General features: G+C 62.8%; 1 protein-coding gene across 4 annotated transcripts in view; it reads left to right on the top strand.

Moving 5' to 3' along the window:
• The window catches only part of FBLN2 (fibulin 2), an 80,991-nt gene extending 68,337 nt beyond the window's left edge, over window positions 1-12,654 (top strand). For 3 of the 4 annotated variants that reach the window (XM_065933992.1, XM_065933993.1, XM_065933991.1), the window contains 9 exons: window positions 2,818-2,952; window positions 4,766-4,903; window positions 5,355-5,498; window positions 5,678-5,806; window positions 6,114-6,239; window positions 7,892-8,008; window positions 8,663-8,791; window positions 9,577-9,700; window positions 11,806-12,654. In XM_065933992.1, coding sequence (XP_065790064.1) covers window positions 2,818-2,952; window positions 4,766-4,903; window positions 5,355-5,498; window positions 5,678-5,806; window positions 6,114-6,239; window positions 7,892-8,008; window positions 8,663-8,791; window positions 9,577-9,700; window positions 11,806-12,163 — 1,400 coding nt within the window. In that variant the 3' untranslated portion in view covers window positions 12,164-12,654. The remainder of the gene's footprint in view (window positions 1-2,817; window positions 2,953-4,765; window positions 4,904-5,354; window positions 5,499-5,677; window positions 5,807-6,113; window positions 6,240-7,891; window positions 8,009-8,662; window positions 8,792-9,576; window positions 9,701-11,805) is intronic. The other variant, XM_065933995.1, reaches the window with a different exon arrangement.
• The last annotated feature ends 262 nt before the right edge of the window (window positions 12,655-12,916 follow it).

The raw sequence follows: 12,916 nt of genomic DNA, 5'->3' as shown, positions 1-12,916 counted from the left end.
ACGTGTTTTCTGTGGTGCATTTGTAAGCTCCAGGCGTGTTCTGTTAACCTCGGCTGGTGAGCTGGGAGATGGGTGCCCGGGTGAAGAGTGTAGACTCTGCGGCCAGACCGCCTGAGTTCAAGCCCTGGCTCCACCACTTTCTATTTGTAGGACCCAAGAGCAGTCATTTAATCCCTCTGAGACTCAAGTTTCTTCACCTGTGAAAAGAGAAATAGCCTACACCTCCAAGGGTCATTGTGCTGGTTAGATGAGTCCATGTAAAGAGTTTGCTAGAGTTTGATGTCATAGTCATGACTCAACAAATGTGTTATACTGAGGCATCCTGCGTAGGTAGTGAGCTCCCCATCACTGGAGGTATGTAAGCCAAAGTGGGACAGGACTGAGTGGTGCCAAGTCCAGAGGACTTCTGACAGGCTGGTGACCTCTGTGGGGGAACCTGCTGTGCTTTTCTGTTGGGCTGTTGGGCCCTGTCCTTTGAGGACTGTCGTGGGCCTTGGGGAAGAATGTTCCAGGTGGGCCGGGCTTTGGGAAGATGGGAGCCCTGGCTCTGTGGCCCACCCTGCGGGGTGAGGAAAGGGCTGGGCACTTTGGGATCTGTTCTTGCTGTTGCCATGTGCAGGCTGCGAGACTTTGGTCCAGTCCCATCCCCTCTGTGAGACCTGGTTCCTTAGCTGGGAAGGAGTGTTCAGGGTCATGGAAGAGCTTTCCTCTAAGCCAGTGGTCTGCACCCTTTTTGGCACCAAGGACAGGTTTTCCATGGGGAGGAGGGGGATGGCTCAGGCAGTAACTCGAGCGATGGGGAACGGTGCCCAGTGGGGAACAGAGCGGCGCCTGCTTGCCCACGGCGCACCTTCTGTACGGCCCGGTTTCCGACAGCCCGCAGACCAGTGGGGTTGGGGGCCCTCCTGTCAATCACCGGATCCCTAGTGAGCCCTGCAGTCAGCGGTGTCTGCTGTCATCCCTCAACATGCTTCCCCCCAGGCTCTGGAGCAGGGTGGGGGTTGGGGGGCCTCCTGACCCATGACGTTTCTGGGGTCCTGAGAAAGTGTCATTCCAGCCTGTAAATCAGAAGTCTCTATCTTGCCAAGCCAAGCCCTTCTTGGAAACTTTGGGTCCAGAACCCCTTTTTCTTCTCCCTCATCCCCACCCAACCAGGCTTGGCTCGGCTTATACACCAGTTGGCTCACCTGGGAGTTTGGGAGCATTTCTTTTCCGGTGGCTCAGAAAATAAAGAATCCACCTGCAATGTGGGAGACCTGGGTTCGATCCCTGGGTTGGGAAGATCCCCTGGAGAAGGGAAAGGCTACCCATTCCAGTATTCTTGCCTGGACAATTCCGTGGACAGAGGAGCCTGGCGGGCTGCAGCCCGTGGGGTCTCAGAGTCAGACACGGCGGAGTGACTAACACACACTTGCCCCACAGCCCGGTACCCCTCCTCTCCAGCTTGCCCCCGTCCTGCTTGTGGGATCAGCTCTGACCTCAGTGTCCCCCAGAGCGACCCTGACATTCCCGCCCCCGAGCAGGTGGTGCTCCCGAGACCGTGCCGCCTCCCTTCCTGGTGTCTCCACCCGCCTGTCCCCTCTCCCCTGCCAGCTTGGGGCCTGAGGCTGTGGCCCCCACACGGCTAGGCCACCTGGGCTTAGCACAGAAGAGGTGCTCGTTGAGGTGTGTCCGGGGAATGAATCAATCGGCAAGGTCTGCTGCGCCTCCGCGGCCAGGTGGGGTGGGCACGCGGTGCCCTCCACGGGTACTTAGCACCCGCCTGCGGGACGTCTGCGTTGATCACCGCTCTTGGTCCCCTCTGCCCTCCCCTGGGCTGCTTCTCTGTCCGTTCCTGGCGTCTCCCCACCACCTGCTCCTGCCAGGAGTCGGTCCTTGGCCTCTGCTGTGCCTGTCCTGTGCCCCAGGTCACCTCAGCACCCACCACTCCCAAGTTCTCGGCTTCACTAAGACCCCTTCTGTGAACTCCGAGACAGGACTCCGACTGGCCCTTGACCCTCAAACGCAGTGTCACCTCCAGGGCTCCCAGCCTTCCCCTGTGAGCCTGCTCCCCTCGACGGCCCCATCCTCACCTGCCCAGCTGCTTGGCCAGGAAGCTTTGGCAAGACCTCTTGGCTTCTTTTTTCCTCTCTCCGTCATCTCATCCGTCATAGATCTGTCCATTTGACCTTCACACAGTTTTTGGAACCTGACTGCGTGTCCTCACCTCCACGGATGGCAGCCTCAGCCCCTTCATCTCCTATTCTGTGAGCCCCTCATCCCTGGACTGTTCACACTCAGCCAGGGGCCCCTATTACAGACAAGCCAGTCCGCTCCCCTCCTCTGCTGGAACCTATGATGGCTCCCGCGTCCCCCCGCGTCTCCTGCTCCTCTCCTCTCCCCACACTGCACCATCTGGACCCTACCCTGAGCCTGCCCCCTCTGCCTGGGATGTGTGTTTGGCTTGTCCTGGTGTCTCCTCAGATGATTGCTCAAGTGCCCTCTGCCCCGATGACCCTTCGTGCCCCCCATCCCCACACTCCTGGGCTCCTCCACCCCCCTGTTTCCTCCGTAAGACTCCGGACCACCCTCCCTCTTACGTGTATCTGTTGGGCTTCCTCCTCTGTGTCCCCCATGGCAGGGCTCCTGTCTGTCTTGTTCACCAGGTACCCTGGGGCCAAGCACAGTGCTGCTGGCGCCAGGCACGTGCTCCATAAATCTTTGTTGAATGGGTGGTGGCACAGAGCCTGCTGCTCTCTGGAGGGCGGGGCCGGTCGGCTGGCGCTGTCCCCAGGACCACCCCGCAGCCCCTGACGGCCTGGCCCTGCCTCCCCGCAGACATCAACGAGTGCGTGACAGACCTGCACACGTGCAGCCGCCGCGAGCACTGCGTGAACACGGTGGGCTCCTTCCACTGCTACAAGGCGCTGACCTGCGAGCCGGGCTACAGGCTCCAGGATGGCGAGTGCATAGGTGAGGAAGGCTGGCTGCAGGCCCCGCCCCGCGCCCTGCCCCGCCCCGCCCACCCCGCGCCCTGTTAAGCCCCGCCCCCTGGGCCGCCCAGAGCTTGCTCCCTCCTGAAAGTTCCAAGCTTCAGGGTTTCTTGCCAGTTAAGAGACCCCACAGATGATGGTGTTTGGGGGCAGAGGTGGCCTCCAAACTGGTGGCGGGGGGAAGGGGCGAGGTAAACGTGTCTGGGTCACGTTACTCTCCTCCATGCCTCCGTTCCCACAGAAGGGTCATTTCTGTCCTTTTTAACCAGAAGATTCTAATCTCAGAAGAGAGAGAAGTTCCACTGAGCCATTTCAACAGCTGCTTCCCCAGCTTCGTTTACGGGCCCGGCAGGGCTCTGGGTGGTGGGGGTGCCGTGGGGATGTATTTCCGTGTCTGGTCTCTTGACGAGGGAGGTGGGGGCTCACAGGCACACCGGGATGGCAGGGCTAAGGCTGGGTTTTGCTTTGGGTGGGGGTCCAAACAGGCCTGCCCCCTGTAGAGGTGACATCTAGGCCCCTACTGTAGGGGACCTACAGAATGCAGAGCCCCTGGGAAGGGTGCCAGGAACACCTGTGCCAGCCCTTAGGGGAGAGGGGAGGAGGGGTCTTGGTGCAAGGAGCAGAAGGGAAGTCTTGGCTGAGGGCATACTGCCTGTGGAAGACGGGTGCCAGGTTGGCAGGCCCAGGTAGGGAAGACTTGGGAGTCTATTTCACACATGATGGGTGGCAGTTTACTTTTAACTGAAAACGTCCAGAAGGATGTCACCCAGGAGGTGACACCCAGAGCAGTCCTCCGCTGTTGCAAACCCAGAAAATTCCTATGGGACGCCACTCAGGTCAGGCGTGAGCTCGGAAGCGGCTGACCACACTCTGTGCCAGGCCCTGAGCTGGGCTCACAGCAGGGGTGGAATGAGAGGAGAGGAGCCCAGACCCCTTGCTGCACACCTGTGCACACCCACGCATGCCCAGGGCACACGCAGACCAATGGCGAGCCCCCTATAGAGAACCCTGAGCACTGGGGAGCGGTCCTGCCTCCCTGGATGCCCCGCACCCCTGGCCCTCTGCTCCCAGGTCCGCCTCCTTAGACCAGAGCGGCTGGGCAGAGGCTGTGTCTCAGGCTTCCAGGGGTCCTTGGAGGGGGTCCTCAAACCCAGCATGGGACCCCTAGAGACAGGGCTGCTGTGGAAACCAGAGGGGGTGGATGGATGGACAACAGACAGACGCACGAGGTGGGTCTGCCATCAGGAGGTCGACGGAGTCTCGGCTGTGCCACGAGCCCTGCCTGTCGCCTTTCTGCTCCGTCCTGGGCTTCCTCATCTGAGGAAAGAGCCCGCCGTGCCTGCTGCGGCCAGGGCGTGCCTGCTGCGGCCAGGGCGGGGGCGGGGTGGGTGGGGGGCACAGGGCGGCGCTTTGTAAACTGTGGGTGCTGGGCAGTGGCCAGGGGGGTGGGCTGTGACCTGCTGGGGCCGCACGGCAAGTGGGGACAGTGGAGACACGCAGGTCTGGCAGCTCCATCCTTGGAAGCCCCAGGCCTGGCGGCCCGGGAGCAGCGCCGAACTGTGCCCGTGCCTGTTTCCCTCGTTTGGGGTCGTCTTGGCCCCCGCCCTGGGTTCCCGTGTGTGCTGAGTACTTCTCGGAGTGCCGGGCGGTGAGAGGGGTGACGTCATCATCACCGCTGTGCGGGCCACAGCAGCCCCCTGCGATGCGGGAGACCTTTGTAACGTCAGGGTCGTGTGGGGATGTGCGGGCGGGTGCCCGCCAGCCCCTGACGTGCGGCCTGGTCTCTCTGGCAGACGTGGACGAGTGTGAGCTGGGCACGCACAACTGCCAAGCCGGCGCCGTGTGCCACAACACCAAGGGCTCCTTTTACTGCCAGGCTCGGCAGCGCTGCCTGGAGGGCTTTCTGCAGGACCCCGAGGGCAACTGCGTGGGTGAGCGGGGCCTGCCCGGCTGTGTCTGCCAGCCCGGGACGGGGGTGGGGGTGGTCTTCGGGAGGGGTGGTTGGGGGGATGGGGTCTGAGGGCTTTAGGGATCGGGGAGGCCTGGGCAGCCCTTCCCTCCCCCAGCCTCCATGCCCCCTGTGAATGTCAGTGCCTGGGCCCCAGAGGCCTTTGCAGACAGAAACTCCTATAACCCCGACTGTCTGACCATGGCTGAGTCGCTTCTCCCCTGGCCTCAGTTTCCCCCATCTGTGGGACTGGGCTGGATGAAGGTGTATCACATCTGTTTTGACCTGGTCAACTGCGCCTGGCTTCTGGGAGGGAAAGTCTTGGGTCCTGGGACAGGCACTGGGGGGTCTGACCTTCCGGCCCTGACCTGGGCTGGTCTGGGGCTCCGGGAGGGGCTGCACCCGGCTCCCCGTCACCCGCACCCCGTCTGCAGACATCAACGAGTGCACGTCTCTGTCCGAGCCGTGTAGGCCCGGCTTCAGCTGCATCAACACGGTGGGCTCCTACACGTGCCAGCGGAACCCGGTGATCTGTGGGCGCGGCTACCACGCCAGCCAGGACGGGACCAAGTGTGTGGGTGAGGCCCGCCCCCCACCCAGCCTCCGCCCTCCCCTCCGCCCCCAGCGTCCGCCCTCCCCCCCCCCACCCCAGCGTCCGCCCTCCCCCAAGCCTCCGCCTCCTGGGGCCCTGGGCGTGGCGGCTCCTGCAGGGGGCGGAGCTCGGGCCTCAGCGTGCCCCGCTGGCCTCCCCCTGCAGACGTGAACGAGTGTGAGACGGGCGTGCACCGCTGCGGCGAGGGCCAGGTGTGCCACAACCTCCCCGGCTCCTACCGCTGCGACTGCAAGCCTGGCTTCCAGCGGGACGCCTTCGGCCGCGCCTGCATCGGTAGGTGGGGCTGGTGGCCGGGACGGCCCCCGGTGTGTGCCTGCCCCAGGCCCCGGCCAGCCTTGCTCTGACCGCCCGCCCGGCCATGTCCGGGCGTCTGCCCAGCTGAGGCTCCCCTCACGGATCCTGTCACCCTGTTTCTTGCCCTTTGGCTGTGTCCGGCCGTGTGTCCCTCCGTCTCCTGCCCTTTTCCCTCCTCCCGATCGCCCCTTGGGGTCCCTGGGTCCCTCCTCTGCCCGGGGTGGGGGTGGGGACTGGCGTCCAGGCCCCTGTGCCCCCTGAGGCCCTGCGCACCTGCTGCCCGCAGACGTGAACGAGTGCTGGACGTCGCCCACGAGGCTCTGCCAGCACACGTGCGAGAACACGCTGGGCTCCTACCGCTGCTCCTGCGCCTCCGGCTTCCTGCTGGCGGCCGACGGCAAGCACTGTGAAGGTACGAGGGCCCCCGCCCGCCCCGGCCGGCCCCCCGCGCCCCCGGCCTCAGCTGCCCGCCACGTCCTGCAGGAACCCCGCCTCGGAGCCGGGGGCTGGCTGGCTGTGCTGTCTGCACGCCCAGAGGTGGGAGTTGCCCTGCGTGCAGGGGCAGCCTGGCTTCTGCCCCTTGTCAGGCTCTGGTTCCGGTCACCGCTGCGGTGCCCGGGGTCCGGGTAGGGAGCCGAGTGAGCGAGACGGGGGACAGGCCCGCAGCCGCACGGCACCCGGTGATGCCACCCGCCGCGTGCTGTCCAGGCAGCCAGTCACGGCTTTCCAGCTCCCAGCAACCCAGATGTTTATCACGCATAAATCCTGCTGGGTTTTACACGTTTCTGAGGTTGACGGGGTGAAGGGGTTGTGGGGTCTCCAGCCCCTCCTAGCTGGAGGGTGCTCTCCCAGTACCGCCCCCGGAGGTGTTCTCCTCACTTCCCTCCTGGAGAGGTGAGTTTGCTGAGATCCCCAGGAAGGCCAGGCCCCTCTGTCCGATTGCCTGGCCTGGCTAAAGAGCCGGCCTCCCTGGGACAAGTCCAGCCCCAGGGGCAGCCGAGCGTCGCCAGGCCTGGCTCCGTCGCACGGCACTCGGATGGGCTCCCAAAACAGACCCTGTCGCTGCCGTTCATTCGCTGGTATTCCCGTCCCCTTTGAGCCCCTCCGTCTGGCCAGGTGGGCGCAGAGAGCTGTGAGGGGCAGACCATCGACCCCAGCCCTGTGGTGGTCCATTCTGCCTTCACCCACCCCCCTTCCCCACCTCAGCCCACTTCTCTCGGGCTGCAGAGGAGAGACTCGGGGATGGAACCAGCGTGGGCTCGGAGCCTGGTAGGGGAGATCAGGCATTTATGCGTGCATTTGTGCCTTCCGTCATTCCGTGTGAAAGCGGTGTATGCGGAGAGACCGTGAGGATCACGGGTCAGGCGGTGGCCTCAAGGGCAGTGCGCTGTCACCCCCACCACGGGTCACCCTGCTCTGACCCCAGCGCCCCCAACTCGTGCGCAGGGCCACCCCAGCCCAGGGCTTCTGCTCTTCCTATACCTCATCGGCTCCACGGGGTGGAGCTGTTTGTCCATCTTGCTTGGGGCCACGTCTCCAAGCTCGGCACACACCCAGCGCTTTTCAGAGCTCGGCAGGTCTTAGCTGGATGAATGAGAGACAAGTCCCTTCCTGCAAGGAGCTTGGGGTCCAGCCAGTGCTCCCCTGACTGTCCTTCACTCACTCCCTCCCCGTCTCCCGCAGACCGGCCCTCGCTCTCCCTAAGCCCCACAAAGGGGGTCAAGGGCAGGTCCCTGTTAGCACCTAGGTGACACCTCAGAGCCACCTGTTCAAGCTGCCGTGGACCCTCAACCAGGGTAGCGCCTGGTTCCCGCGGGGGGAATCTATGCGCCGCTGTGGCTGCCTCCTCCAGGCAGCAGGCCAGGACTCCATCATTCCCGCCCCTGCCTCGCTGCATGTCCCCAGCTGACCCCTCGCCTTTTTCTGGACCCCGGGTTGTTCGTCAGCCCCAAGGGGAGGCTGGAACTGATGGTCTGTCCAGAGAAGGCTCCACGTGAGCGAGACCTCGGTCCCGTCTCTGGTCTGGGCGGGCGCCTCCGTGACCTCCGGCCGGTCTGTGTGCAGACGTGAACGAGTGTGAGGCCCAGCGCTGCAGCCAGGAGTGCGCCAACATCTACGGCTCCTACCAGTGCTACTGCCGGCAGGGCTACCAGCTGGCCGAGGATGGGCACACCTGCACAGGTATCTCTCCTCCTCCACCCAGGGCCCCCCTCCAGAGGCACCTCCCCCTGAGTGTCAGGCTCGAGAGTCCCCGCCGCGGTCGGGGGGGACACACCAGCACACAGAGGCCTCAGCGTCGGAGCGGCGGTCCCATCCCAGCCGTGCGGTTTCCTGGCACCTGGACAAGTGCTTCCCAAGCCTGACTTCAGGCGCCTTCCCTGCAAAGCAGAGATGATGGTTGTGACCTCAGTGGGGTGAAGGGTTAAGTTACCCAGTTGACCTTGGACCCTGCAGGGCTCAGGGCCTCTCCTCCCCTGAGGTCATGTGTAACTTTACAGCTCGCCCTCTATCCGCGGTTCCACATGGGTGACTGGCCCGAGGGTGGATCGCACCGTATTTATTGAAAAAGTTCCCTGGGTAAGTGGACGCACGCAGTCCACACCCGTGTCGTTCAGGGGTCAGCTGTGCCTGGTACCCGATGGGCCCTCCGCTGGCTGCAGCAAGCCCGGAGCGACCCTGGGGGCAGGACCCGACGTGTGGGTCCGGTGTGGCCACAGGCAGTTCTGTCTTCTCTCAGCCTCGTTGTCCTCATCAGCAAGAAGGCCCCCCAGGCTACCCGGCCGGGGCAGGGATGGGGTGACCCGGGGTTCCTGAGGGCTGACCCTCTCTCTGCAGACATTGACGAGTGCGCCCAGGGCGCCGGCATCCTTTGCACCTTCCGCTGCATCAACGTGCCAGGGAGCTACCAGTGCGCATGCCCAGAGCGCGGCTACACCATGACGGCCAACGGCAGGTCCTGCAAGGGTGAGTGCGGGGTCCATGCTGGCAGGGCCTCAGGCAGCCCCCGAGCAGGTGCAGAAAGCCCTTCACAGCTTGCCGTGTGCCCGGGGCCGCGACACCCAGCGTGTGAGCACAGAACAGCTGATGCCGCTGGTGGCCATGTTCACTGAGGTCCGCGCCTGGGATGAGAAAGGTGGCGGTCTTTCTGCTGCTTGACCCAGCTGAGAGTCTTGGAGGCTTGGACTCCACTCCAGGCCCTGCCTTGCGAGCAGGACGGGGATCCCAGGGAGTGGTCCTGAAGGCGGGAGACCTACCCGGGGAGAAGCCTGCAGAGGGGAACCCCAGGGCTGGCCGGGGCTTCCTGGCTGCAGAGTTCTTACTATTATTACTATTTTAATATTATTAATTTAAAAAAAATAGCCAGTCTGGATTCTGTAAAAGGCGAGGATGTCTCCTGCCGTAAACAGCCAGGTGGGAATAACGACTTCACGTGCCTAGAGTGTGGTTTCATTCTGGAAGCCGAGGCCGTGTCTGCCTGATGGCGGAACCCAGAGGGGCATCTCTAAGCTCAGATGCTGCAGTGACTTTGGCTCTTGAAAGCTCTTCAGGCTGGACACCTGTTTCTGTTCAAACTGTCTCCCCCGAGCCTTCCTCCCCGATGCCAACCCCACAGAGGCTCGGGGCCCTAACTGCCGTCTAGAGTGGACGAGATGGGGGCGTGTGAGCTGTGCGCCCACAGGACCAGCTGCTCCGAGACCCAGGCCCCCAGTGCCCCCATAAACCCACCCACCGCCCTCTGTTCCCCACAGACCTGGACGAGTGCGCGCTGGGCACCCACAACTGCTCCGAGGCTGAGACCTGCCATAACATCCAGGGCGGCTTCCGCTGCCTGCGCTTCGACTGTCCTCCGAACTACGTCCGAGTCTCCGAAACGTGAGTCGTCCCCCGCACCCCGCCCCCTGCGCCAGTCCCGCACTGCCTGGAGCAGAGGCCAGGTGAGCGGGGCGCCTGCCTTCACCGCCTCCTGGTCTTCACGGGCCCCTCTGTCTGGCGTGTGGTCTGACTGACCATAAGTGGTGCAGAAAAAAGCGCCTTGCAGAAGTCTGGAGCAGAGAGAATGAAAGAAAGGACTCACACACATAAAAAAACCTCCATCTCGCTCTCAAACACATACACATGTTTATATTCTGCTGTGTAACGAGTTTTTCCCAACACGAAGCATCTTAACAAGTATGACGAGTAGCTATCATCCTCCACGGTGTTTGGAGGGTCGTGATCCAGGAGCAGCTGAGCTGGTGCTTCTGCTCTGGGCCTCGTGGGGCCACGTCCACTGGAGGCTTGCTGGGGCTTCAGGGTTCCGCTGCCCACTTGAGGCTCTGGGCGGGCGGCCCCGGTCCCTCACCACCTGGGCCCTGAGCGCCCCAGCCCGCGGTCACTGAGAAGGCAGGTGATGGTCCTTTGTGACACAACCTACTCTTAAAACCGACGTATCATCACTTCCGCCACTGGCCACACAGTCCAGCACTGTGGGTGGGAGTGGGTAGGTGTCACCTGGGAGGTGACCCAATGCGGGAGGGGGGCGTGGGGGCCGTCTCACAGGCTGGTGACCACATTCCCTCGGGACGATTCTTGGCATTTGACCGTATTTCCTGTCTTCTTACTAAAGAAGACAGGGCTTCCCTGGTGGCTCAGATGGTAAAGCGTCTGCCTGCAATGCAGGAGACCCGGGTTTGATCCCTGGGTCGGGAAGATCCCCTGGAGGAGGAAATGGCCACCCACTCCAGCATCCTTGCCTGGAGAACCCCATGGTCGGAGGAGGCTGATAGGTTACAGTCCACGGGGTCGCAAAGAGTCGGACATGACTAAGCGACGTCACTTTCCATTTTCTTACTAAACACGTTTCCATAAAGTGCTGGCCGGAGCATCCAGCGCGTCTCCTCCACGCGGCGCTGCCAGCAGACGTGCCCGGTGGTTCTGAGCTTGCTTTCTCTGCTCTGCCGGCCTCTTGTGCGTCTGTCCGCACAGCCCGCCTCGGGCGGCGCTTCCTGGCATGTACGCGCCTGTGGTTTACTCCCCGGCTGCCCTGCTGACCCTGTCCTGTGCTCGCTAGCACGCAGTGCTGGGGGCGGGGCGGTGTGCAGGCGTGCTTGGGGTGTCTAGCTGGGTGTATCTGGGTGGCCGGTGGCCTCCCTTCTCTGGGTCTCAGCTGCTCCGCCTGCAACACGGGTGATGGTAGCGCCAACCCCAGGGAGCGTGAGAGCACGTGATGAGCAAAAACACGTCTTGAGTTTACACAGGGCGTGACGTGGCCTGTCCTGCATGCTGTGGTCCCCCCCGTTCGGGAACTCTGCTCAGAGCATCCCCTAGAACTGGTGCCCATGCTGGAAGCACTGAGCTTCAAGACGGGGGTTTAGTGATGGAAGAGACACGGTCTCATTGCGCCAAGAAGAGTCCAGCTTATTACTGAGCTTAGAAATTGAGCCGGGGGCCCCATGGGGTTGGGTCGTCACCCTGTAGTGTGGCCGGGTTCCCCGGCTTCCTGGGGAGCAGGTGTGACTCGGAGCTCTCTGATACTCGGAGAGGGACAGGGCGGGCCATCCCAAGTCAGTGGAGGAAACGGCTCAGAGGGAGAGTCAATCGCGGGAGAAGAGGGAATCTGAAAAACGATTAGAGCAATAGAAACACTATGGCCAGGGAATCCGTGCAAATAATGTAGGAAGGAGAAAACTAGAGGTAGGGAGGTAAGGATGAAGGCAGACAGGAAGGCGCGCGGGAGCAGGCAGAGCTGCTCCCAGACGCTGCCCGCACTGTGCTGCGCGCCGCCTGTTTCCTGACCCACCGCTTTCCGCCAGTGACACCGCGCGGCTGTTAACCCATCCTGCAGACGGGAAAGCTGAGGTCCGGGGGTCAGGTGACCCGGCTCAGGCTGCTGTGGGCTGCCGAGGCGGAGCGGAGCTGCGGATGGAGGCTGGGTGGGCGTCGGGTGGGAGCGGCGAGCAGGGGCCCCCTCCGCTGACGCCCCCGCGTGCGCCCCGCAGGAAATGCGAGCGCGCGCTGTGCCACGACTTCCTGGAATGCCAGAACGCGCCCGCGCGCATCACGCACTATCGGCTCAACTTCCAGACCGGGCTGCTGGTGCCGGCGCACATCTTCCGGATCAGCCCGGTGCCCGCCCTCGCCGGCGACACCATCGCGCTGACCATCACCAAGGGCAACGAGGAGGGCTACTTCGGCACGCGCCGCCTCAACGCCTACACGGGCGTGGTCTTCCTGCAGCGCACCGTGCGCCAGCCGCGCGACTTCGCGCTGGACGTGGAGATGAAGCTCTGGCGGCAGGGCTCCGTCACCACCTTCCTGGCCAAGATGCACATCTTCTTCACCGCCTTCGCCCTGTGAGGCACCGCCCGCCGTGGACAGCGCGTGGAGCCCGGGTCCCCCGCTGGTCCGGCGCCCCGGCCGCGCGCCCGCCTCCGCGCTCCCGCCGGCCGCGCGGGGGACCGGCGCCGTGGCCACTTTCCTCCGACCCTGTAAATTAATTTTGCTGACGTCGTTCCCCGCATTCTGGCCTCTCCTGGGCCCCGGACGGAGCTTTGAGGGCAGTTACAGGCCATCACTGGTGCCCCGTCGAAGGGGTCGGAGGATCAGAGCCTGGACAAGGCGCCCAAGACTGGAAGCAGCGACCACGTTGGAGCTTTGGACTCAGCTGGGTGACCTGTCCCCAACGATGATATTCTGTTTCATGTTACACTGTGATTAGCCCTTTACTTTTTTTTTAAGATCATTTTTGTGTTTTTGTTTAATTATAAAAGTAGCACATGTATATTGCAAAAATATATATATTCAAATAGTTCCAAAGGGTTATAAAGTAAAAAAGTGATAAAAGAAAACCTGCTTCCTTTTGTGAAGTGTTTGGGATGATGTTGGTGAGTGTCCGAGGTCCCCAGCCTGGCACTCACCTCTCGGTGTTGGAAGGATGGCAGTGGGAACACGCTCACTTCTGACTCTCCTCCTCTTCATGCCCGGTTTCCCACTACCCACCTCCCCTTCTCCCAATGTGGACCTTACCTGGCGTGTCACCTTGGACATCACCCAGGAATTGGACATCTATATATAGTTTCGGGACTTCCCAGGTGACGCTAGTGGTAAAGA

Source organism: Muntiacus reevesi, chromosome 4 (assembly GCF_963930625.1).
Source record: "Muntiacus reevesi chromosome 4, mMunRee1.1, whole genome shotgun sequence".
Taxonomy (NCBI): Eukaryota; Metazoa; Chordata; class Mammalia; order Artiodactyla; family Cervidae; genus Muntiacus; species Muntiacus reevesi.
The sequence above is the reverse complement of the archived record's forward strand: the minus strand, read 5'-3'. Positions and strand labels throughout refer to the sequence as shown.